The sequence below is a fragment of the Lichenostomus cassidix genome, chromosome 3 (genome assembly GCF_008360975.1).
Source record: "Lichenostomus cassidix isolate B80296 chromosome 3, HeHo_3.0, whole genome shotgun sequence".
Classification (NCBI taxonomy): domain Eukaryota; kingdom Metazoa; phylum Chordata; class Aves; order Passeriformes; family Meliphagidae; genus Lichenostomus; species Lichenostomus cassidix.
In genome coordinates, this window is record NC_139483.1 from 24,695,268 (window position 1) to 24,722,562 (window position 27,295).

The 27,295-nt window shown below is 35.6% G+C and overlaps 2 protein-coding genes across 4 annotated transcripts in view; one reads left to right on the plus strand and one right to left on the minus strand.

The window, feature by feature from the left end:
* THADA (THADA armadillo repeat containing) overlaps nt 1-27,295 on the minus strand; it is a 217,139-nt gene that overhangs the window by 167,647 nt on the left and 22,197 nt on the right. The gene's annotated exons all lie outside the window — the stretch shown is intronic.
* PLEKHH2 (pleckstrin homology, MyTH4 and FERM domain containing H2) overlaps nt 1-27,295 on the plus strand; it is a 56,008-nt gene that overhangs the window by 8,367 nt on the left and 20,346 nt on the right. For all 3 annotated transcript variants that reach the window (XM_085054965.1, XM_085054966.1, XM_085054967.1), the window contains exons 3-17: nt 9,932-9,994; nt 11,028-11,177; nt 11,617-11,700; nt 13,209-13,290; nt 15,074-15,256; nt 16,611-17,599; nt 18,641-18,716; nt 19,176-19,270; nt 19,904-20,048; nt 22,224-22,360; nt 23,435-23,545; nt 23,803-23,889; nt 24,423-24,581; nt 24,848-24,928; nt 27,113-27,292. In XM_085054965.1, coding sequence (XP_084911091.1) covers nt 9,932-9,994; nt 11,028-11,177; nt 11,617-11,700; nt 13,209-13,290; nt 15,074-15,256; nt 16,611-17,599; nt 18,641-18,716; nt 19,176-19,270; nt 19,904-20,048; nt 22,224-22,360; nt 23,435-23,545; nt 23,803-23,889; nt 24,423-24,581; nt 24,848-24,928; nt 27,113-27,292 — 2,622 coding nt within the window. The remainder of the gene's footprint in view (nt 1-9,931; nt 9,995-11,027; nt 11,178-11,616; nt 11,701-13,208; nt 13,291-15,073; nt 15,257-16,610; nt 17,600-18,640; nt 18,717-19,175; nt 19,271-19,903; nt 20,049-22,223; nt 22,361-23,434; nt 23,546-23,802; nt 23,890-24,422; nt 24,582-24,847; nt 24,929-27,112; nt 27,293-27,295) is intronic.

Below are 27,295 nucleotides of genomic sequence, written 5' to 3' on the forward strand. Positions count from 1 at the left end.
ACATCCTATTACATATGACTTGCCAGAAACAGCCATTGGGTTTTTCCCCTTATACTTCTCGTATGACTTAGTTTAAAACCAGATTTAAATAAGGGATGTCTTGAATCTAGCCATTTCCAGTATTTGTGTATGGCCTGTGTGAGTCCGTAAATGTATTCAGGCTGGATTAACTGAAGTCCTTTACTTACACACTAGAAAGCAAATACCTTTGCAAAGTTATTTTATTTAATAGCACCCCTGCAAACAAGTGAACAATTATTATGAAAAGTCTTGAGTATATTATTCTAATAGATGTGTTCTAATTTAGAGAAACAAACTATTTACTGTGTTCCATAAGTTTAGGAAGTACTCATCCTTGAAACTCAGTTGAGGAGTTTGAGAAATTTGCATTGTAAATGTGTTGCAGCAGTATGGCTACCAAAGTTTAAATTTTTACTGAACTTGAGGAGAAGAAGAGAGAGAAGCAAGGGAAAATACAGCGTTTTCAGAAAACTTAATCCATTCCCTGTTGTTTATTTGTTTTTAATATTTTTTCATTCTGCCAAGTAGAGAGTCTATATTTATAAATCTAACATGCAAAGAAAGAGACCTTGTTGGAGTTTTAAGCAGAAGCTGCTGCTGTAAGTGGGAGAGGTCTTTACAGGAATTTCAGGAATGATGTAGAAAGTATCCTAGTACGCCAAATTTAGGATGGCTGTGAAACTGAGTTTTAAGCAGAAGCCTGTATTTTAATGCAGCTTGAGTCTTACGTATATGAAGAGTTTACAAAAAAACCCTTTGTTGAGTCAAAGATTACATGTTTCTACTGCCAGTTTAGCTTCCAGCTGGCATTTCAAGTCATAGGAAAAGTTGGTGACCTTCATTCTTTCCTCAGTAAGTGCATTTTTCACCTAGAATATGTATGCAAAATCAGGCTTAAAGTTGATATTCTTCCTACCACTAAAAAATCATTTTAGTTGGAGAACTACATAGCTGTGTTAAATTCCCACTTGGGCAGCCTCCACTGAATTTCTTTTTCATCAGACCCCATAAGGACTGAATATGGCACTGACCCAAATGTAGCATTATGGGTCAGTCCAGTAGTACTCAACCTTTTTATGTATGTCTCCAAGTTTGTTTCCTGCATTGCTGGGGGTCTTTATGTTATGCTTTAAATGATTTTCAAAAAATACAAATCATATGAGAGAGAATTCTTTTCATATGTGTATTGTTTTAATCTTCCATTTGGATATTCTCAGTATACATGCTGAGCTGGCAACAAGAGTGTACATCACAAATGCAATATTGTTTATACTTTCTAAACAGATTGTGAAAGTTGAATGATAATTAATTTTTAAGCCAAATACTATTTTCACTATATTCCAAAGCACAACACCTTTTAGACTTTGTCTTACAAACCAACAGCTAAGTCCATGTCCCACTGTATTTTTATTCCTTTCACAGTCCTATTTATGGTATGTCATTTGGCATTTGAAAATGAAGCAGATGCAGTCTGCAGATGTTTTGTTATCTCTGGCATGACAATTTCATGTTTAATGTTTTTGGAGGAAAAGTCAATAACACATTGGACTTATGCAGTGATTGCCAATATAAAAATTGTAAAAAAGCACAATGAGTATTTCCATTTGCAGTCATAGGATTATGAAGGGTGGAGCAGAATACCATTGAATCAAAATTATTCAAATTAAGGTTATTTTTCAGTATGTAGCTGTTCTTAAAAAGCTTCTCATCATGGAAAATAATTCTATTGCAATTAGTAAGGTACAAACAGGAGAAAGCAAGGAGAGTTCAAGAGAATAAAAGTTCATATGAACAGAGTCTTAGGTTTGTTGACAACTTTTTAATACCTACACATTTTTCTTATAGTTTCATTTTTATCCCTTGTCTATTACTAAGTTTATGCTGTGCCTTTTTAAAATAGTGGGGCTTTTTTTTTTTTATTTTGTTGTTTTTGTGGATCTTAAAACAACATTCTTTCTATGGAGGCTGAAAATGGAAAGAAAAAAAAAGAAAGAGAGCTCAGGAAGCAATAAATTAGCTGTTCTTGTAGAGGCCTGGCTGGGTAATGGCATGAAGAGCACAGTCTTTGCTGTGAGGCCAGAGGATTAATAACCTCACTGGTGGTATTCAGTTCTATTCCAGCCCACCTGAAATGGGGAAGTCGATGGAAGTTGTCGAAGCTGTGATAGTGGGTAGTCAGTCACCTGCGCAGATCTTTAACCAACCTAATGCTTGTTTAGCATTTCACTATGAGATGTTTTTTCTCCATTTTTCATGGCGAGAATTCTCTTTGCTCATTTAATTTTCATTCCCTGGGAGACTACTTTTATGCTTTAAATACCTCTTGTCTGGTCTTTAAAGTGCAATATGCTGCCTTACATATATTTCTGGAATCTCTTGCTCCTTTACCATGTGTTTCCAAATTGTTCTATACCCTTTAATGTCATTAATAAATTCAGTTTCAGTCAAGTTTTCTTTTTTAAAGATGTTGGCAGTGAGTGGTACCTTTGTTTCTTAAGCCATCACCTCTCAGGCTTAAAAGTCCTGTTTCAGGTGGATGCTCATGTTGTGGCTCTAATCAGAAGCCGCAATTCAGTGAGACAGAGGTAGCAGAATTTCCACAATTGCAGTACAGTGATCAGTACAAAACAAAGCAGATGAACAACCAGTTCTTGATATATGTTTGTCTTATACATGTTCAGCACTGTAAGAGACTTCTTTTTCCTTGCCTGCCAAAGTGCTTTGGTACCTTCTTCCCTCTTGCCAAACAGTATCTTCACTCCTTTCAAGATTTCGAATGCTCTGATAATGTCTGTGCTAAGAGTGGCCATCTACCTAATTTGTGTTTGATTGTGTCTCTGCAATTTAACTATCAAGCCAAGATCTGAGTTGGAAAAGATGACTGCCAGAAAGAGGGAATTTCCTGGTGTTTTACCAGGCTTAGGAAAGTCCAGTGACTGGGAAAAGCACAGTTATTGAGCCAGCATTACATGCTGCTCAGTTGTCCTTCACTGCACTGCCTCCCCAAATCCCACTGCTGAATTTAACTTTTTCAAGTCTGTGTATTTGCTGGCAGCTGTCCTAGACTACCAATTCTGGAAGAGTTCTTTCTCTGGATTTTCTGTTTTATATTTTTAAGTTATATAGCTTCCCAAAGAAATCATTAATTTTACTAAAATGAACTCAACTGAGATGTGAAAGATTGTGTTTCCATATGTGCTTTTCACTCATTTAATGACCACTAGAAAACCTTTTGAGCTAAATAATTCTTAAAATCACGTTTAAGTATTGGAAAGAGCTTGAAATAAGTAAAATGACTCAGTGATAAAACTGGTCTCATCATGGAGAGCAATAGAAATTTTGAGCCTGTTTGTTTTCTATCTGGAAACTGAGCAAATAGAGACTGATAATTTTTTCTGAGGGAAATACAAGGCTGTAGCTTTCTGAATTTAAGTCTGGTGACTTATTCTTTATCTGAAGATTTTTTTTTCATGTAGGAAATAATAACAAACCATAAAATTTCATATATGATACATACGTGGTCTGAAAGTAACCTAAGGAACATTTGAACCCCATTGAGATTTAGCCTGTAGCATTAGCCCTTTTGGGGAGATCTGTGACAAAAAGAAGATTAGATTCAGAAAGCAATTATTCATTTTGATGACTAAAAATTTGAGTAATACTTTTATAGGTTTCATATTGTGCTAGGGAAAAGCTATTGTGCCATAATACCCATTTTTCACTGAAGGCATATTTAATTTTATAAATGCAGGTGGGTCTGAAGTATCATTTCTTAGATTATATAACAAAATGGATTTCTACTAAGTTAAATGCAAAGCTGTTCTATTAAAGATGTTTCTCTAATTTTTGTATTCCCTTTGGGATTAAAAAAAAGTCATCCAATAAAGAACAAAGTATTTCTTCCCCAAGGCATGTGCTCATTCCTTCTTTACAAATTATCTTGTTAATTTTTTCTAAGAAATGTTAGTATATTTATTTTGCATCTCTTTTCCTTAGGTGTTTTGTCTTTATGGCTTAGTTAAGTCATATTTTGAAGTTTGTTGTAGTTTATAAAGATGTAGCACTGTGCTTATGGAGAATACATAACATATAGAAGAGAAATGTCAAGACAGAAGGAATAATGGTAGAAAATATGGATGGAACATACCTAGTCAGCTTTTTAATAAATTAGTTACAGAACTGGGAGGACAATTACTGTATTTTCCTAGGCAAAAGCACTAGAAGAGAAACCTTTTTGTAAAAAGTCATGCTTCTAGAACAGTTTCACCATTGCTTTTAACTACCAAATGTGTGCAAGACTTTATATGATTGGGCACAGCAAATTGTAAACCATGAAAACTGGTGGTCATCAAAGCCATTGAGAAGCAGATTGCTTGCTTTTAAGCAGTACTAGCCTTTCTTTGGGAAATGCAGAGATTTCTGTAAATATTTGGGTCTAAACATAGGAATATAGAATCAAAAGCAAAATCTTAGTCACTTGTAGTGCTCTGGAACAGTTGGCAGGCATATTCTTCAAACCATTTATAAACTTACCAAGTATCACATTAAAAACCCCCAAAAAACAAAAAAACAAATATTTTTTCTTCGTATCTTCTATTAGAAGGCAGTTCCAAAATCTTTTTTAATCAATGTGTAAAAGGAATGTCTTCCAGTTGCCAGTCCGTTTATTCATCACCTGTTTATATCTACTGGCACCTTTGAAAGACAGTTGTAGGTGTGTTTATCCCTCAATTACGTCTCCTATTTCTTTATTTATACAAGCAACCATATACCTATATCTCTGTTTTGGTAAGTCCTATGTGATGTGAGGACTGGCAGTCCACTGTATCTAAAAATTGACATATTCACTACTCTTTCTTTTTATGGGGAATATTATTTTTAAACCACAGGTGGTTTGGGCTTTTTTTTCAGATGAGGAAGATTTGAAAAATGGAAATGTAAGGAAAACAACACACTATAAACATACCATTCTCAAATCTCTGGAAGTTCTGTGCTTCATCAACAGACAAACTGTTCAGAAACATTAGGTTTTAACTCAATTTTTCCATTTTGAAAACTTGGACCTATTATGAACGTGCTTTGAAAGGCGTCCAGAGAAGTGATGCTTTTCTTTATGTTCATTAGTGGTTTTATTTTTTCCTATATGTATTTTAAAAAAATTTCCAAAAAGTCTGTGTGATACAACCATGTTGTTTGTAATATTAAAAACTAGGAGACACTGTATTATGCACTGATTATAATGTAAATTTCAAACATGAGCGGGATAAATTTTTATGTTTAAAACTGACCTGGATAAAAAATAGGGGCTTGTTCCTATACATAACAAACATTTTTCAGATTTCAAAAAGGAACTAATTACAACAATTTTCATTTTTAAAATAAAATGTTTCCTTTAGAATTATTAAATAGCTATTTCAAATAACAGGAAAGTTATAATTTTAGTGCTGTAATTTCTCTCTAATGCACACTATAGGAATAATGATATCTCTACATATGTATAGAAATGAAAGTACATACATACATATATGCATACAAAAGGAGTATTTTTGAAATTTATGAGTGATGACTTTTGAGTTTATACCCTGTAGTGATTTAATGTAATATGGGCTTTGCTCAAATAAAAATTTCTTTACTTGCACAAAAATATGTATGTTCAACACCTGTGAATCCACCCAAGAAATTTCCAGGTGATCTTTGAAAAGGAATCACTTTATGATACTTGCCTTTGTACTGCACAAAATTCCCAGTGACTATTGTGCTTCAATGTCCAGACCTCCAAGGCAGTGCACCTCTTTGTTTTTATTGCTGCCATGTTTCTTCAAAGTATTCAGTATTTATTCACATGTGGCATTTCTCTGTTCATTGTTAGAACAAAAATAGCTCAAGTTGATGAGTGTCAGATGTAGAGTGGTTATTTCCTTACTAAGTTTAAAACCGAATCTGTTTCTAACAATAGATACTGTTTTCTATAATTCAGTAATTGATGCAGTATGCACTAATCCATTTTCTGGAAATTGTAAGAGGATTTTTCACTTAAAGACAGAAGGAGAAAGTGCAGGTTAAAGTAGCATCTGTTCTTCTGTACCTGTGTTCTTTAGTCAATATGCATTAATTTTTTGTTCATGGGTGTAAAACATTTATTTTTATATTTAAGACTGTAAAATCAAAACCAGTATAGATTATGACAGGACATGTCTGAACTCTTACTGAATTTGCACCAATCCAATGTGGATGACAAGAATATTCCTTACAAGACATTTGTTGAACTGGGGCGTTATTTCAAGTTACCTCATATAGGACATGAGAGAAAATTAAGCTTAAATATACTTCACATGCCAAAGGTTATCAATAACATGAAGACCCTCCATGTTCCTCCTGGGAAGTCAACTTTATGTCAGTTGATCCTCTACAGACTGTAGTTCATTCAAGCAATGTCTCATCTAACAGCTGACACATAACATTTCAATCCAGTGATGCTGGCAAACTGCTGAGGTGTATACCTCAGAAAAGAAGTTGGTGGGACAGTGGTCTGATTCAACAGACTTTTGTTTTTTTCAAATCATGTTCTTTATAAAGTCAGAGTTGGTTGTCAATATTCAAGATGCTGCCACAGGTAAGAGTTCTGCATCCATGGAGGACACTGACATTTGCATCTAAGCATGGATACAGCTGCCATTACCTGCCATGTCCATCCTCAGGTTAAGAATTATTTATTTTACACTTTTATTTGAGGATCTTAAGCTAACAATCCATGGTATGAAATGACCTTCATAGTCACTGGGTAAAGAGGATTTAGCACTGCATTTTATTCTTGATGAGTTCAAAGCATGACTTGATTGAAACCATTAGCTGTTAGACCAGTCCCATATTTCCACCTTCTTTAAGTAATGCTGTGATCATTATTGTGAAACTTGTCACTAAATTAAGAAGAAGATTTAAGGTTAGGGTTTTTTTGTGAAGAGAAATCCTTCCTGTAGAAATAGTTCCAGACTTTTGCCCAACAAGTTTGATAGCCTTCAGAGTATCCTAAAGCAGACATTTTTTTCTGTTTAATTTCACAGGCTTATAAACAGGAAAGCAGTCCAAGTATAGATGTAAATCTAATTTTTCAGGCAAAATCATTTGGTGGATTGTTTAGAGATTATTTGTGCAAATGGCAAAAACATATTTTTTAAGTTTTATTATTGTTACAGTAAACCCTGCAAAACAAACCTGTTTAAACTCTAAATAAAGGGAAAATCAGGACTCAGTAATTATTATGTAGCATCAAATTAATGAAATGCTGGCAAATTTAAATTTAATAGAAGTGCTTATGTTTGGTAACCATGATATTTCACTCTTGCTGCATAATATAGATGGCTATTTTTTAATTTTCTAAAAAGAAATTGAAGACCCTCTAGAAATTTTGCTAATAACATCTCACAGTTAGTTGTTGCCAGGAAGCTAATTGACATATCCGTATTGTGAGACCATGGAAAGCTTCTTAGCACACCTTCTTGAAATAGTAACTCTTCAAGAGCCAAAAGCAGACTTTGTTCTTCCCTTTAAAATCTCTGCATGATCTTTTGCTCTGAAGTTACTCTCTCAGCTTCTTTGGCTCCTAGCTTTATCTTAACACCAGCTTTATTCAAATGACATTCTTTGTCCCAGTAGTCTACACGAACATATTACTCTGTTCCTGGTCCTGTGCAGCAGTGTATAACCCTAGCAGGAGGTGCACTGTGCAGTGTCAGTGCACAGCCTTGGAAGGAACTGGTGCCTTTAGTGCCCTGGATTATCCAGAGCTCCAATGGTTCTATAGCAGAGCAGCATCACTGCCTAGTGCTACTACAGTGGCTCAGTCATCATGAGATGCTGCTGGAGAGATCAGCTGTTTTCAGGTTTAAGCCAAGTTGGAGCTGGTTGAGCTGCAGTGGCAACTGAGTGAACATGGCAAGGAACATTTTCAGGTTTTAATTCCATTTGTTAGATCTGTCCAGTTTCTGATACCACCTTAGAGCTGAAATTATTTTAACTTATGGGACATAAATACATTGCCAGTTGCTGCCATGCATTTACAAACTGCCTGTGAAAGTTGATGAACACCTTCCTACTCATCAGTGAATTTCACAATATAAATATCTGAAGTTTTCTGTCATAATAAGAGTATTAATAGAGTCAGAACATTATCAAGTATTAGTTCATTATTAATAACTGAACTTCCACTGTGTTTATCATAGTGCTTTTACTGCAGTGGAACATTAGCTGACCATATATTCAGAAATAACCTCGATTTCTGAATTCCAGCTTACTAAAAAATAAATGTCTGAAAAACAATGTTAAAGTGAGTCTTGAAAACCGAACTTCTGTTTGAATGTAAAACCAAAAAGACAGATGGAAAGTAACCTTAGAATTCAAAATTCTAAAAATTAAACTCAGAGTTAAAATCTTAACATGAGGTCATTTAAATATGAAATTAAATACATGTGACCAGAGAGGAACAAAGAAGGCTTATCTCCCTGTCCATCTGGCAAATGAATGACTTAGAAGATCATATCCTTAGAAGTGTTCTTGCAAAACAGCTCACTGGGGACCTGACCAAAACCATGTGCATTGTGAAATGTTTGTTGCTCTTGTGTCAGTGGTGTGGTATTACTGTGATGTAGACTTTGGGGTTTGGTATTGTATGAAAAAATATTAGAAGGTGAGTCACAGCTTTTTTTTTCAAGTTAGTGAAAACTAATCTTCTCCATTTTTAGTTATTGATTGATAGAAAATGGTGACTCTGTCCTTGTATGGATGTGTTGTTAAAAGTTTCTTGTGATTGGCAGCATAGTTAGGAAGAGAAAAAAAAGAGAAGGAGAGTGAAAAAGAAACTGAAAGATGCCATAAATTGAGTACAAACAGGACAGGATGAAACGGATTATTTTAAAACCATGCAGTAAACTGGAGAAGGAATGAATAGGTTTCATTTGCATTATTTGCATCAAATGCTTTTCTAACAACAATTTTCAAGCTGAAATCTGAGTATGGCAGTATTAAATATTTGATGTTTCATTCTCTTCAGATGAACTGAGGTCTTATCTAGAGATTTCCTGAGAACCACTAAGTCCTTAAGTCATGGAATACCTCACAAACTTTCAAGTATTCCTTCAAACCATGGCTTACTTTTCAAAAAAGTCAGTAAAATCAGACTAGAAGGCTGTTAAGAAAATGTAACAAAATGTAAACAAAGTATATCTTTCTGGCCTCTTCTGTTCCATATTGTTGGGAATGCCTTCAAAATAAATCCTGTAAAATGCAGGGATTTTCCAAGGTCCTGGGCAAAGACTGAGCCTATGATTCATTTGGCATCATTAAAAAGTAAGCGATCTCCCCCCTCAGAGGTGACCTTTGCTTCTCCATGGAAACAGAGCTCTGTCTTCATCCACTGCTGCCGTGGAGCACCTGAGGCCACCGTGTCCCTTCTGCCACATCCTGCCTTCTTTCATGCAGCAGGTGGAGAAGTCTGGGACAGGCCTTGTAGCATGTTTGTCCAAAATGCCAAATTTGTCAACTTCAGAAGAATTAACAGCCAAGTACCCACTACTTTGTCTCTTTTGGAAGGACATGAGGAAAGTTTCAGGACTATTGTCAAAGGAATCTCTACTCTTGGTAGTAGGGGAAAAAAGCAGTATGTCACATGGCAGACACAGAATTAAATAGGAAGAAAAGGTGTATATTTTTTTCCTGTTGAAGAGTCTTTACAATGTTTTAATACAGTCATGATGGTGAATTTTTTTCCCAGTCTGACACACTGTTCATCCTTTTATTTTTATGCTCCTGCCCACCACATGTCCTTTCCTTTTTCAAAACAGATTATGAAAATACATTTTTCTGATGAGAGGCAGAAGGCATTGCCATTTAACTGTATGTTTTTATATATCAACAGATGCAGCAGCTTGAGAAACAAGTTGTAGATGCTGATCGCCAAGCAGAGAGAGCATTTCAGCAGGTATAAATACTTGGAAAAATATCTCCACTAGCTGTGGGTGTGGTACTTTAATGATGTGAAATTCAGAAAATTGCTTTATTTTTAAATTCTTCTAAAAATGGAGAAGACAGTTTCTCTTAAGGTCTATTGATCTGTCTTAACAGAGAGTTCTAACACCTTTCTTTGCTCACTATTCAGTTCAGTTCAATAAAATCAAAGCTAATACCACAAATGAAAAATAGATACATGTAATGAGCTTCTTCATTGATGCACCATGAATCTCTGATATATGGTGCACATGAAACAAAAAAAAGGAGAAAAAAATGACCTATTTTAGAAGATTTGAAAGAAAATAAAATGAGGCTACCCACTACAGTCTCTAAATAGGACTGTTCTGTGTCGTTTGTTCCCCCTGTAGAAGTTACATCACTTAAAGAATAAGATTGTGGCTAAATATTTAACCAAAGTTGCCTTTTGATTCCAAATGGCACATTTAGCTACTGTAGACATTTTATGAATATACCTCTGATATTCCTGAAACGTTCCTTGTATCATATTGTGAGACAGATAGAAACTGAAAATTACAAGACTAAAAATGTTCATGTACTAATTTGGAGTTAGAAAACATTCCTGACTACAAGCCAAGTACTTTTAAGCAATTTTTTAGAATGCTACTGATAATTTGCTGGGGTTTTTTTACAGTGTGCAATTGTTTATTTATTAAAACATTGTTTACAGCTCCCTGTAGATAAATTGCATTCTTCCCAGACTGGTCTTTCTAAAAGCCTGTGTGTTACAAAACTAGAAGCCTCTCACAGATACTAATAAAATCTGTGTAAGATCTTTCAGTGTTTTGCCAGTCCTGTTAGAATTAATTGCATAGGGAGACATAATGAACTGTGGGGTTTCTTCTCAAATAGGCTTCAAAACTGTGTAGGGTTTTCTTGAATCTTAAGTCTGAAGGCAATTTTAACAGCCTATGTTGTGATTAAATTACTACCTTTGACTTGTGGTATTATGTTTCTTAAACTTCTATATCTGACTTTCCAAATAGGTACAGATCATGGAAGAAAAATTAAAAGCAGCAAATGTTCAAACAAGCGAATCAGAAACCAGGTTGTATAAGAGATGTCAAGATCTGGAGATCATGATACAAGATAAAAATGATATAATACAAAAATTGGAGCAACAACTTGAAGAACAGGTTAGAAATAATGGTGTTACAAAAGAGAAACATCAGTTCCCTTCTTAATTATACAAAAGGAAAATAAAAATTTAGATCAATAGAGGACAGAAAAGTTTAGCATTATTTCTGTTGTTTGATTAAAGAGGTTACCATTGGAAGTATATAATTTGAATAATGTTTATTCCTTTCCAAATTATGTTCTGGCTTCCATTGAAAGAACCATTTGACTTTTAAGAGGGGAAAGATGATATTCCTCTTCACTGTCTCCCCTGAAGAGCTTTCGTTTTTCCTAGAGGAAAGAGCAATAGCAGCCTCTGTGAAGGCCCTATTCCTAATTTTTAAAAAATTTCCCAGGAGCTTGAATTACTTCAAGCAATTTTAGGATTTGTGTCTGAAGATACTACTCAGGCAGATTATATTACTCAGTGAAAAATATGCTTATGTCAATTTTTTCCAGAAGCAAATAAGACTGCAAGAAGCAAAAATCATAGAAGAAAAAGCAGCTAAAATAAAAGAATGGGTGACAGTCAAGCTTCATGAGGTATAATTCTTGCTACAATACTTACACAGGAAATTTAATGGTGTGACTGGATATCCCTTGGACCTTTTGGCTGTTAAAGGCCTGCATGCCATAGGAAAAAAAAATGCTTCCCAGTTTCATTGATTTTATAGTTATTTGCTGGAAAGAGGAAAATTGAAAACAGCAGCACAGAGAGAAGTGACCATGCCACTTAAATTCTGATGTCTGATTTGGTCAGCCAGTATGATCTGAGTCCTCTTTCTGGAGAAAGGGCCCAGAACTGCTCTCTGGAAGGTCAACTTCTCCAGTAGTTGAGAGAGCTTAGCTGGCAAGCTGAGCTTGTTCAAGCAAATGCCTAAAGTGTGAATAATCCCCGGAAAGCCAACCAAGTCTGCTGGGCCCTGGCAGAAAAAAGGCCTTGATAATTTTTTATTTTACAGTGCCCACACTACTCTTAGTCATGAACAGTTTCAGGGACACCAGCTCTAGTTTCAAGAGACCAGTTGTCTCCCTTTTCTCTCTGCTGTGGTAAGATAACCATGTCTTTGCCCTGCCTAAGGCTGCCAGCTTTGGGTTGCAGCTGTGCTTTCTCCTCCCTGTGTGTAGAATTTAAAGTTGCCTGTTGAAGTTAAAATTTTTTAAATTAAAATTCTTACTCTCCTGTGGTTAACTGGAAGTTATACTCCAGTTGAAAAACAATTAAATTATTGTTTTTGAAGTAAGAAGCTAGAAGGTACTTACATAAAACGCTTACTTTTAGCCTGTGCGGGAAGTTTTTGAAATTTAATAAAAATTACATTATATTTAGCTAAAATTATCTTGAAAAAGTTTGGACAAAATCAAGTATGACTCAAACTATTTACTTAGTCTTTATGGAAAATATCAAGCTAGTTTCACAGATGTGACTAAGTGTCACTCAGTGGGAAGCAGAGTTGCTGGCTCCCTTCTGTGTGACAAGGGATACTCAGATTCAAATCTGTTTGCCTAATCTGAAGCAGGAGTTTGAACCAACATCTTTTACCTCCTAGTGGGCTACAGCAATGGGTTGCTGTTTTTTTGGTTACTGTAGAAAGACTTTTGCTTTGTATAAAGTTTGTTAGCTATTTTTCTTTAATTTTTGCCGGGGGTTGGTAAGGAGGCATTAGGACCATCATTCCCTCTGATTCTTCTGCTTGCTCTTGGCTTTGCCAAGTGGCTCAGAAGTTTGTAATTCTAGCCCTCTGCTTTTATTAAAAATGCCAGTGAAGATTTCTCTTTCTCTTATTTATTAAGGATTTTTAAAGCAGTTGTGGGTGTGCTTGGTTGGGGGAATGATTTCGGCAGAACTGAGCAAATAATCATTGCAGGGAATTTAGCTGTTTGGAATAAACAGATGCCGAGACCAGTATTTAGAGAAGTAGCAGAGAGGAGCTTACTATTTGACCTAGCTCTGTCCTTAGATGGGCAGAAATTCAGAGAAAATGTAAATGATTTAATGACTTTTAAGACTTGTTTCACCGATGGATGAGATTACATTTATATGCTTTTAGTTAGAGGTGGAAAATCAGAACCTTCGCTTGATCAACCAAAAGCAAACCAAAGAGATGAAAACAGTACAATCTAAACTGCAAGGTAAATGTACAAATCTTCTGAAAACTTCTCTCTATATGGCATATTTCTTTCTATTCCCTATTAATGTGTGCATCTACATGATTGAAAATATTCGGTGAAATCACAAAGATTTCAGAGAGTGTGAACTGACATTGGAATGACTCTACATGAAGATGTTAGGAAGGAATCGTTTGGTTTTTCTACTGAAAAGACATGCAGGCAAGGCATAACTGGTTTTTCTGTGGTGAGCAGGTATTGTTGTTACTTAAGAGGTTCTGCAAGTAATAAAATTTTACTGGATTTATGACAGATCTTTGCTTTCACTTCTTTATACCAGTCCTAGCACCTATAGGTGGTCCTAACACTGTTAAGGAATATATGAATGTCAGTCTGCATCTGCTTTTTCTGGCAAATGGTCAGCTGGGAATCAGAGCTCCAATCAGATTATTTTAATTACTACATTTGACTACAGTGATCCAAAATCTTAATTCAGACCCAATATCACCAGATTCCTCTCCAAATGGATATATAATGAATTAAAAAATTATAAAGTGTAAATAGAAAGAAGAGGAATATCCCCTCCAGGGAGCATTATTTCACATTAATAAAATTTGAATTTTATTCACCACCATGTTGCCTGTTCACCAACTTTCCTAAGTCTGTCTGAAAGTTCCCATAATCCTCTCCATAACTTGGCTGATCTGACAATTTACTATCATCTGAAAATTTTGTTAATTTGCTACCTAGCCATCATTTCTTGATAATATATCTCACATATACATGTAAATACAGAGCTATTTAGAAATGTGTGTAGAGAAGTGTGTGTGTGTGTGTGTGTGTGTGTACACACATAATATGCATAATATCTGAAAATATAAATATTTACAAATTCATATACAATCTGAAGTTTTTAAATGAAGATGCATATTTCTATTAATAAAAAGACTGGATTGTTTTGCTTCTTTGCTATCTTTTGATAAGTAGCAATTCTGTACACTTCAAGTTATTCTCTTGTGAGAGATCTATTTAAAGGCTTTTTGAGACACTGTGGTTTCCAACACATAGTTACTGATATGCCAAAAAAATAGTATGAAATTTATTACTATTTGCAGCATCCATGCTGGTGACAGACTATAAATTATGAACATGTGGTGCTGTTTTAAGCAGTTTACAGGTATGGGCAAGGGCCTTTTGTTCCTGGACCTGCCTCAGGGATTTTTATGAACAGGGATGGATAGCTTTCATGTTATCCAGGCAGTTCATCAATTTCTGCTTTTACTTTCTCTTGAAGTCTTCCTCCATACAGACCTTCTAAACCTGGTAACTTGCTCTTCTATATTTGCTGAAGCAACAATTGCAGATTCCCTTTAATATTTTTATCTGAAGGGAAGGCCTTCATATATTTTAATACTGCTGTTCTACGGACTTTTCCATATTACATATCCTAGAATAGCCCATAGGTTTAATTGCAGTCATAGCAGAATAAAATCAGGCATCTCCACTGGGTTTTCATTTTCTATTAAGTACATGTTTTATATCTCACTACTGTGAAATTCTTACAAGATTTTTTTCTTTCTGGTGTTACAAAAAAAAAAAAATTTAGGAACTAGAAACATTGTTCTGGGTTTCTCTTGATATGGGGAGCTAGCAGGTAGGTTTTTATTCCTATAATAAATTTTTATTACCTTTTCTTCTGATTTTTAGTAACCTTTTTAAAAAAACAACTTTGCACTGCAGAGTAAAGCAAGCAGTAGCATAGCTTGTTGTATCTCACTAAGACAATTTCTGAATTACTATTCTTCAGAAGCTACCGGTAAGAAATCTGTTACTTCAACACAAAAACCTGGAGAATGTCAGAGACTAAGCAGTTTGACTTTTGGATGCTTTTCAAATAGAGCAAGAAGCCCTCAACCATCTCCAAAGCTTGAAGAAATCAGCAAAGCTTCATCTAAAGAGTCAGACTACCCTGAAGGCAAAAACATGCCAGGTACCTAGTCACCAATATTGCCACTTTATTCTGACACAAGTGGAAAACTAAAATCACCAACTCTGTCAGCGCATCCAAACCAGCTGTTGTCAAAGTACATACAAGTACTCTCTCCCTCTTCACTGCTACTCTTCTAGTACCAGGAGGAAATCCTGTTGAGCACTGCAGTCTCTGTAATACCACTAATACATTATTTGGCAGCATGTAGAGGCTCTTGGGTGCTTTGGCTGCGAAGGAAAGACGTTGTTGTGGCCTTTGTTGTTGCTCTGGTCCTTCTCTTGAATCCCTTGTACTCTTTATGACCTCAGTGTTTTCTCCACAGTTAATCATGGTATCCAAAATGGCAAGCTGAGGTCTTCAGAAAATGAGAAACTGAAGGATATCCTATAAATATTTTGTGTACTTATATCACACCAAGATCATTATGAAGGTGGCTATATATTATTACTTCCATTTTTAGAGATGAGGGAAGTGAAGAGTAATTTTTTTACAGGGAAAGGATAAGAAATTGAACCTTAGGCTTGCCTAGATGGAAACAGACAATTTTTGAGACTTCATTACCTTAATGTGGGTGAAATTAAAATCTTGACTTATTCAATGCACTTTAACTTCATCCACCTATTTAACATGGACTTTTCCAAGTGTCTGTGTAGAAAAACCCTAGTTCTTGCATCTGATTTAATTTGGGAGCAGGCAGGCCTCGTTAACACGTTGCAAGCTATAGCTCTCTCTTGCAAAACCAGGTAAAAGTGAAGAGCAGAAACAAAGCTATTTTTAATATGGCATCTTTCCTTAAGTATTCTCCATCAGACTCTCTTGTATATCTTAAGCATTCACCATTGGGAATACAATAATAGCTTCCAGAATAAATTTCTGTGTATAAACACTGTAGAAATGCTCAGAATACTTGATTTGTTAATGAAAATCCATTCTGACAAGCTTTTGTTAAACTTTAATTTTGCTTAGATTTAATAGAGCAGCTAAATTTGTATGCCCTCTTAAGTATTTGGCTTTTTGTTGGGTTTGTTTGTTTGTTTGTTTGTTTTCACACATACATGGCTTACCTTAACATATGGCTCCAGTTTGCTTATCTTTATATTTATTGCCATTTTTTGTTCAGCTAGAACTTTGAGCGGTGTTTATTACAGCTTTTTGGCAAACATAATTCGCATTCAGTCACATTAAAAAAATCGTGATCTTTTTCTTAATGTTTATTATTTGCAATATTAAAAAACTTAAATGTTCTTACATGTTTGAAATTATTACTTGCTTCCTACTTGCAGATATGATGACAAAACCCTTTATCAGTCAAGTTTGCTAAAGTAATTTTCTCATGTACATTATATTTCTGTAGAGAAGGATATCCTGGAAACTACCTTTTCTGGTCCTGTACATGAGACAAATAAAGGTCAGAAGTCATTGCAGCAGAGTTCCTCTGGTTCAGAGCAGAACAAGAATGTGAGAACAAGCTGTTCATCCAAAGACATAGACAGTGACATGTCAAAGAACTCATGCACTACTGGGAGTGACTGGAGCTCAGATGAGGAGGGAGGAGACAATAAAGGACTAAAGTCCAGGTGTGCATCGACTCTTTCAAGCCACACATCTGAAGAGAACGCAAGGTACAGTAGAGTAGGAAGTGAAATGTATTTGACAGCATCTGATGACAGTAGTTCTCTGTTTGAAGAAGAGAGTTTTGATGTTAAGAGGACTCAACAAAAGAAGCTATACTCATGGCAGCAAGGATCCCAAAAGAAAGGCCTGAACAATCCAGGTGGAAAGTGCAACTCCGACTTCACAAGGAAAAAGAAAGACCAAGATAGTTCCTCGGATGAACTGAATAAGAAATTTCAGTCACAGAGACTAGATTATTCATCCTCATCCAGTGAGGCAAATACCCCAAGTCCAATTTTAACCCCTGCTCGGACACCCAAACACCCAATTCTAGCAACTTCAGCAGGTTCTCAATGCACAACTCCATCAGATTCTCCCTCAAATCTGCCACATCCAAAGTTACGGACTCCTAATGTCTTCAGTCTAAATTCAGCATTAGCAAAGAAACACTTCAGCCAGCCCCAGCTGAGTTCTGACAGAATGTTTGGTAGAAACAGAAATGCCATAAGCATGATCCGTCCATGGAAACCTCAGGAAACAGACATAGATCTGGTGGATGGAGAAGATACTGATATTTTAGAGAAAATGGAGATTGGCTGTGATGAAGGAGTGTTTACCTATGACTGCACTGAAGCACAAAATGCTGAAGCCCAGGAACTTTGTGATATGACAAAAAAGGGTGCTAGCAACAAACCTCCAACACCTCCATTACATCGATTTCCTTCCTGGGTAAGTGTGGTTATAGATATTTTTCCTGCTGGCAAAACAAAAGAGAGTATTTTCATTATTCTCTTCCATGATTTTTGTTGCCTTTATTTTAATTATTCTCCGTGCAATAACAAGACAGGGCATTACCTTAATCATAACTAAGACTACAAACTCAAAACCAAGTTTTATTTTCAGTACAATATTCCTGCCATTGAAAAACATAGTCAACATTTTGTAGATAAACCCAGGTTTTTTCATGTCACATCTAAGTTATGTATGTCCTTTTGAGGGTATCAAAGGATGTAATGCTTGTGACTACATTTATTTATTTATGTGAACACTAACACAGCCCAAGACTGCTGGTGTCAATGCCCTTGCTGTAACCACTGTACCACTCACAATCTAGACAACTGAGTTGACAGCAGACAACTAGAGATTACAGGAGTAATTGATCGCATTTCCAAGTAAAATTTTAAAGCCATCAGTCAGGATATTAAAATAGATATTAATATGTCTTACAATTCAAAATTAACTGTGTCAAGACTCCCTGATTCTGCAGTTTCAGTGTCAGAGATTCTTTAATTAATAATTTATTAACTATATCTATTTATTAATTATTATTCAGAGATGAACAATACATTAATGTAACAGCTTCTCTATGTATATATTTCAGTGAACTTTTTGCATTATATGTTTTCTTATTGTAGCTTTTAATTCAAAATGGTTAAAATGTTGTCTTCTAATGGCATTTCTCAGCTCTTAACACACAATCTTCCCTTAAAAAAACATTCTTGCTATACCTTCTTTGGCACCTGATAATAGTATTTTTAAGAATAAATTACTTAAAGAGCAAGCACTGTATGAAAAATGTTGAAAAATACTATGGCTAAGATGTGTATGGCATATAAAAGAAGGATGCATTTTTAAGCTGCTATTGACAATGTCATTTTATGAACCATTTTATCACATAGTTGGACTAACAGAAAGACTAGGAAGCTAAACAGAAGAAAAGTAATTGTTGTGTTTTAATTATCTACCATCAAATCCAATCTGCTTGTATAGGAAAGCAGAATTTATGCTGTAGCCAAATCTGGTTTAAGGATGTCTGAAGCTTTCACCGTGGAATCTCTTAATAAAAGTAAGTGGTTTAGTTGTTTATTGTCCCATCAACAAAAGTTATCTTCTTAGGGTGATTTGTGAGCAAGGACCTTAAAAATATTTTTATAAAGATTTAGTTATCAGCTGTTTAAAACCTTGAAGATCATTGGTTATCTTTCAGTTGTCTTCTCTTACTTTACCTCTTGACTCTGTGCTGAATTTCTACTTTGTTCACTCCATTGTTTACTTTGCAATTCACTACTTTGAGGATTCTATACCAGGTACCAATTTAAAAAGGGTAATATTCATTACTGCAATTTTATTTATGCTTTTAAAAATAATTGTAAATTTCAAAAGGCTATAAATCTCAAATCCAGAACAGTTCAGGAGTTAGTTTGCTTTTTATACCAGTTATAAACCACAAAAAATAGTTAATTTAAATTTGGTTAATTGAGGGGTGAATTAGGAAGGTAATTTATAAAATATGTTGCTTTTTTAGGTGCTGTTTCACTAACTTCATGCTCCATATCTGGATTATATACATCTCTTATATATAAGAACATGACCACTCCTGTCTACACCACTTTGAAAGGGGTAACTGTATTACTGTTTAAAGAAAAGTTTTAAATACCATTAGGCTTCACATCTAGGAACTTGCAGTTTCACATTTGATACTACCATGCCAAATATGTTGTAAGTTGATGTATAGAGATCACAGACCCCCAGAAGTAATAGAAATGTCAAATAGCTGGGGGGAAAAAAATACTGCTTATAAAATGTTACTGGCCTAGGTCAATTCTTCATAGGTTCCTTGCTGATTTTTTCCAAAGGCTTGTTAATTATTAAACACAACCACATGGTGTTCAATGTCATAATTAAAAGTGTGTGTATGTGTAGAAATGTCTTTGTGTCAGTGCCAAAGCTGTTTCTAGTCACACAGCCAGCAGTCAGTAATCACATCATTGTTTGTTTGCTGGCAGCCTTTTGTGATTTGGAAAGACCCATGCCTTGAGCTACCTCAGGTTTCTGTTTTAAAGTATGGGTGTGGTTGAGTATACAGAGGGCAGAGGGAATTCAGTTTCATGTTAATATTTGTGTGCCAAAACTCACAACCCAGGCAAGAACAGCTTTGACTATTACGAAGCCAGCAGAGCCGTGCCACAGTATGAAGGAAATGACTGATAGCCTGTATGCAAGGTATCAAAGAATGTTGTGTCATTTCTGCAGAAAGCAACTCAAATAAGCAGCAGCCCGTTCCTAGATGAGTCATCGGGATCTGAGGAAGAAGACAGCTCTCGGTCCAGCTCAAGGACTTTTGAGTCTGATTCCCGAAGCAGAAGTGGTCCAGGGAGTCCTCGGGCTATGAAACGAGGTGGGCGAAAAACATAAGAACAAGTGACTTCTAGGAAGTTTGGAAAACTAGGCAGTTTACATGATCTACTTAGGAACGGATTTCTTCCTTGAACAGTGTGGGCATCTAAAATGGAGGCTCTCAAAGCCTAGATCTGTTATTCAAGCAGGAGAAAGGACTTATACATGGCTTTCTTTTTGTTGTTGTTACTACAGATATCATATTAAGGCATTAATCTAGTAGCTGGCTGTTGTCATGGGGGAAAAGGGACTTTTACATTTAAAGCAAGAAGCACGATTCTATCTATACTCTGTCATGCCAAGGACTTCCTGTGAGTTAACTGTAGAAAAGTAAAAATGACATAGAAAAAAACCAATCGCCATCAGAAAAGAACCACACGTATGTTCAAGTTGATAAAACAATTTCATGTGATCTGAAAGCAGGTGGAAAAGTTCCCTCAATAAATTATTTGGTTCTGTCACCTCAGGCAATAAGAGACTTCTTCAATTTTTACAGTGACTGTCTCAAGGTCCCGTGCAAAGATTTAGTTAAAACACTTGAATCCGGTAATGTCTTGTGTTTTGTTGAAGACAAACCTGTCAGTTCTAGGTGATTGTGTGTTTTCCATCTGAAAAATGGAATTTTTTCATAATACTGAAAAATACAGTGCTTCCTCATTAGGTGATATTATCAGTGTTACATCCCTGCAAGTATTTCTTCACTGAGTAAACCAAGGGAGACCAAGATCCCTGTGAGGCCAAGTTAAGATCTTTCATTATATATTGCTTTAGAAATGCAATCTAACATTATTTGGTAGTCTCTATTATACATGTAAAAAATCCCAGTTAGCAGGAGCTCCACTCAAGTCACCTTGAGGCAGGTTGACAGAGCCACTGGTCCTCTGGGTGTTTTCCAATGGCAGCAGAGTCCAGTCCTGTTTCCAGTGATGTCATTTTGGCACATTAGTGTGAAAAGGACCTATAGTTCCTGCTTCCCAGCAGCTCCATCCTGCCGAGGGAAAACCAGTGCAATGGCTGTAGAGCGTTGTCATGTTATGTGCTTACATAACAGGAAAGCTAAATTGGGTAATTTAAAAGCTGGTTTCACCTACAATTTATGTCTGCATCTGTAAAATGGAGCCATTCCTTTTGTTTGTTCTTTCTTCCCATAAAATAGTCCTTGCACTGTTTTGTCTGTGGAAACCTTTCTTAACCACAAAACACATATGTACATGTCTTTGTTGAGATCACATTGTTTAAAAGTCTAGGCAGTCACACATTTCACCAGAAGCATAATTAGCTCTCTGCATATTTGTTATTAAAGATCTATGAGAAGAGAAGAACCCACTCGGAAAGTCCTGGTGGCTTACCAAAGCAATAAATGAGAAAAGCAATTTTAAAGAATAAAATTGGCAAGTGAGTTGGGAAATTAATGAAACAAAGGAAAAAACGCCTTTTCATTTCAGTTGTGGAGAGTACAATCTTGCAGAGTGGAACACTAGCCTTTACAAAAGGACATGCCCACATGCATGAAAATACATCCATAATGAATGAAGGAGGAGTTTGAATTTTTATTGCTGATTCACTAGAATTGAAAATAGGGTGCATGTTTTTCAGTATTAAAGCAAATAAACTCTAAAAACCCCCTGAAATATGAAATTAAAATTTTTAGGAAACCTTGGTATACAAATTCATACTAATTACAAAACAGTCACAGTCACAGTCACAGCTTCAACATAAAGCAGATGTTGCGTGTGAGTTCTTAATACGCAAGCAGTTGCATGAGAAATCCGGATGCTATAGTGAGTGATAAAAAGTGCAGAGGGAAGGTTGCTTAGTTTAATTAAAGATCCTGGGTTTTTTTCTAGACAATGAATATGATTCATGGCACTAACTCCCTCTTAAAAAAGGTGTGGTAATGAAACAGAAGGTGATAATATATAGGAGACATTTATTTGTTACTACATTCACAAGGGACCTTTAACTGTTTATGAATAAAATGAGAATTAGCACCATGCTAATAGCTCAGTGTGCTGATATTTAAAATAATCCTTGGTTCCTGATGGTTTTACGTTGATACTTATGCTTGCTTGCAGATTCTGTTCAGATATTCTTTCTGTATGGCTATTCTGATCTCAGTGGTTTCCAATGTAATAAAAAAAATATAAAAAATATATACTCTCTTCTTTTACCTCAGGTGCATCTCTGTCTTCTGTGACCTCAGAAAGTGACTATGCTATTCCTCCAGATGCCTATTCAGTAGATACAGACTATTCAGAGCCAGAGCAGAAACTTCCTAAGACCTCATCCTCATCTAGTGATAATGGAAAAAATGTGAGTACTGAAGTTCTGTGAAGAACTGCACCTGAGGTGCTGTGTATATATTTATGTTCAAAGACTGCTACCAAAGTTTTCCATTCAGCCTTGCTGACTCACAGACTGCCTTACAAGTATAAATAGCAAAATACACCAACAATGTTGGCCATGTAGGACTGTAATTAGTGAAGGAAAGTGGAAGATAATTCTAAGCTTTCTGCATCATGAGGGAGAAATAGGTCAACAACTCCAGAATACAATTCAAAGTACTTGAGATTTCCTTTTTTGGAACAAGATCTGTTATCAGATTGCATATGAAATACTAATATCAGTTTAAAATTATTATTGGAATATTCAGGTAAATAGAAGGGCAGTCCAAGAAGGAGCTGAAGTCATCAGGAGCAATCTATGTGTAGTAATAAGTTTCTGTACTTTCCTCATACAGGGAAAACATGAGAGAAATCTTAAGTAGAGTAACATGTGAAGACAGGTCAAAGAAACCAAACCATTAAAAGGTATTGGTCAGTCTCCTGGAGCTTTTAATGTTAGTAGCTAGTAGTTAGTGTCTTTACATACAAGTGGATTGACTACCTGCTGATGAAGATTATTTTAAGCTTTCTTCACAGAGCAAAACTGTGAACTCTGTTCTGCAGATGTACACACTAGAAGTTTGTCTGTGAGCTTAGAATTACTGTGTTTTATATCTGGTTTTCAGGTTAGGACCTGGAGTTGGGAAAAAACATATATTTATTTTTTATTCATCTTGTTCATTGTTTAATATAAATAATTTGGAAGTAAAATCAGGAATTTTCATATTCTTCATTCTTTTATATAGTTCGGGGCACTTAATCTCCTTCATGTACTATAACAGTAAGTAGGGATATTCATTAATTATCCCATGAGCATGACATTTGTCTTAATTGATGCTTGTAAAAACTTTGTCATTGGATTGTCTCATAAAAGACTGTAATTATTATTTAGCATGCTTTTAAGTCATTAATATATCTCCCTGTGTGTATTTATACATATTTCTGAGGGACAGAGGTTTATATGTGTATCTAACAACTTTTTATCTAACCTCTAAACAACCAGGAACCTTTGGAAAAATCTGGATATCTGTTAAAAATGGGTGGTAAAGTAAAGACCTGGAAACGAAGGTGGTTTGTGCTTAAAGGAGGTGAATTGCTATACTACAAATCTCCAGTAAGTACATGTAATTTACCTCTGTTTTATATTTAGATTGTTTACTGAGAATCTAAGACTGCTACAAGGGAAAAAAATGCATTTCTGGTTTCTGAGTTGTTAGAGAGTGATTCAGTACTCACTTCAAGAGGTATACAAGGTACACAATGTCTAACTAGAAAGAATTTCTCAAGATTAATGTTTAAATTAGTTCTATAATAATTTATTCCTATTTGTTGGTAGATTTAAAATACTCTTTTTCCATTCTTTCCATACAGAGTGATGTCATTAGAAAGCCTCAAGGTCAAATTGAGCTAAATGCATCCAGCCACATTGAAAGGGGTGATGGAAAACAAACAATTCAGGTGCCTGCTTTTCTCCTCTGTTGCTGAATGTTTCAGCATTCCCTCCATGCCCCAAGCCAACCCCTTGTTCCAGTCCCTGTTGCACTGGACAAGTGCAAGTCCCCATTCCAAGTGTGAACTTGGAATTAAATAATCAGTGCCTTTCATTTGAAACCAAAGAATCGTTTCAGTGACAGAAAATATAAAAAGGCCTACATGGTATCTTGTTTGTATTGCCACAAAGGTTAGATCGTCCCATATGAGATAGAAATAGAGAGCAGTCTTGAGGTTAGCCATCAGGGTTGAGAGAATTCATTTGTCTGAAAGGAGAATTGAGTTTTCTCAACTTTTCATCCTGGAACTTTTGAGATAAAGACTTAAGAGTCTATCTGCTCTGCCTGGTCATGGAATGTTTCATTAATAAAAAGTACTTTGGGGAAAATAAACTCCCTGAAGTTGTGAAGCTACACTGGGTAGTGTATGTTACAAATCCCACACTGTGGGGTCGAATGTGTCAAGTTATTGAAGCTCAAGACCCTTCTGCTACTACGCAGCTGACCACAGAGAAACGAACATACTACCTGACTGCAGATTCCCCCAACATCTTAGAGGAATGGATCAAAGTACTGCAGAATGTTCTTAAAATACAGGCTGCCAGCCCACTCTTCGTACAGTCCGAAATCAAGCCAACCATGAAAGGATTACTTACAAAGGTAGGAAAACACTTCTTCCCCCAGTCTGCTTTATTCCAACACTGTTTATGCCAACACTAGCCTTACTGTACTTTAGATGAACATCTCATCTAATGCTTTGAGTTTTATGCCCTCAACAGAGTTATACAGTTCTGATTTTATCTCTAGTAATGTGGACAGGAATTTGAACCAGGGCATGCATTCCCAATATCGCCAAAGTTCAGAGTTGGTGAAAAGTAGTCTGTATTTCTCTGGCTGTCATCGTTCCTATTATTCTGTAATTACAGGTGAAACATGGATATTCCAAAAGGGTTTGGTGTACCCTAGTTGGAAAAATTCTGTATTACTTCCGTAATCAAGAAGACAAGGTAGGTCCCTTACTTGTTTCTTCAGTGAATGTAGACTTTAAACAGTAACTTACAGCTTTATTAAGGTACAGTTTGCCTTGGTATTATACAGAGATTGCCAGCTTGGAAGATTTCTACCTAAAATAGCCACTAATCCAGACCACACCCTTTGGTCTCTTTCTACAGGACGTGATACATATTGTGCATCTTATCCCTAGCTGAAGGGGAACACTGGTTTGCTGGGAGCTCAGGTGTCCCTCTCTACCAGGCATCAGAAAAGACCTACCTGTCACGTAGTTCTGGAAACAGACCCTTTCTAATGTCTGCTTGCAGTGGGCAGTGACTGCAAGTTTCAAGAATTTAAATGTTCTGTTCATCCCTCAGTTGACTTCCAAATCCTGTTCTTTGGTATGTCACTGTACCTCCACAGTGCTGCAAGAGCTAGGACACTTCCTAGACATGATTTTCACCTGTCCCTTTGCTCCCAAGACATTGTATTTTGTCATCAAGAAACATCTTTTTAATGGAAGCAGGTCAGAAACAAGATTTTGGAATAGTCCACTGAGCCATAATAAAAAAAATAACAGAAATTCTCATATTTGTACATCTGTTTTAAGAAGATAATCACACTGGAGCCAGTAATTCATAGCTTTTGTATAGAGCTAGTTATTCCCTTTGTTGCCCTTTCCTTTTATGGCTGCTTTAGATATCAACTAAACTCCATTTCTAGAACTATATGAATAAGATAGCAGTAACCATCCCTCAAAACATTTTATTTTAATTGCTCCTATAAACAATGTAAAACAGGGATTGGGAATCAACTGACTAGAGTATTAATCTCTAGCTCATCCTACAGAGACATTAAAATTAACTTACAATTTCTCCTAGGAAAAAATCTTTATGTTTAACATATCTGAATTTATACATTTTTACCACTGAAGATTTTGGCATTTTAGCATGCCCTTCAGTTAAGAATTTTGCTGGACTCCTGTGAATATTTCCCTCACATTTGGAAGAAGTTTAGCTGCCCTTTTAGAGTAAAATTGAAACTAATTTGCTAACTTGTAACAGAATGAGAATGTAGCCTTTGTAAGCAAAATATGTATGAAAACCTTTCCAAAGCTACTTTAATTCTAATGTTCAACAATATGCTAATTAAAACCATGTTTTCTGTAGCTGACTGTGTCTCTGCAGAAATAAATTACGCAATCTTCAGTGGGTAATACAATAATGGAGTCCATTTAATGGACCTCCTTTCAAAATGGAATTCAAATAAAGAAGTCAGCCAAATGTGTTTTAGTTAAACTTGGTGAATAAATCAATCTTGACTGCTTACATGTGAAATGGCATTTTTGATTCTCAGAATCTTATCTTATTCAAAAAGTTGAATGCTTCAGAACGCTACAGAAAATACAAATCACCACATCATTCTTTAATCCTTACCAATGGCACTGTGGGAAAGGAGGGAGCTTTGTGTAAAGTAGCCAGTCAGCCTCTGTCAGCCCTGTCACACAGTTGTGAAGAGATTTCATGCTGTATTGATGTTTATTATGGCTTCCTGTTGATAATGGCTATGAAATAATTACTTCTGTGAAAATTTTCTCTTGAATGGCTTTTTTACATAAAATATTTCCTGATAAATGATGCTAACTACATAAACATCTCAGCACTGAAGCACTGTGATCTCTCACACTGAAGAAAGAAACCATCTAGAAGGTCTATCACACAAGAAATTAACCTTTTGAATTTACTGCACGAACAAAACTGATACATTAACAATACATTACTGTCCTCTAAAATAACAAGATCATATTTAAAGTTCTAGGCTTGACACAGGAAATTTTTGCCTGTAACCAGATTTGGGAACTGTGAAGAATGACTTCTCTCACCCTAAGATACATTTATTGCATTGGCTATGTACAGAGGCAGACCTGAAAATGAATTTTTGAAAATCTTGTTTTCAGACTTTGGCACATATCATTCTCCTTTTGCTCTCTGCAACAGCTGGCTTATCTGACATTCCTTGGCAAGACTGAAAATTAATAAATACAAATGGGTATGGATGGTAGTTCATGTTTTAATTTCTGTTTACAGAATAAGGAAAAATTGTATATAATAATAATAAATACAATAATATATAATATAAAATCGGTGTGCACTGAAACAAACATTATCTCTCTCACCACTTTTGATATTTACTTTTAGTTTCCTCTTGGTCAAATCAAGCTTTTTGAGGCAAAGGTTGAAGAAGTTGATAGATCCTGTGATTCTGATGAAGATTATGAAGCCAGTGGTCGCAGTTTATTATCAACCCATTACACTATTGTTATCCACCCCAAAGACCAAGGACCCACTTATCTTCTGATAGGATCCAAACATGAGAAGGTA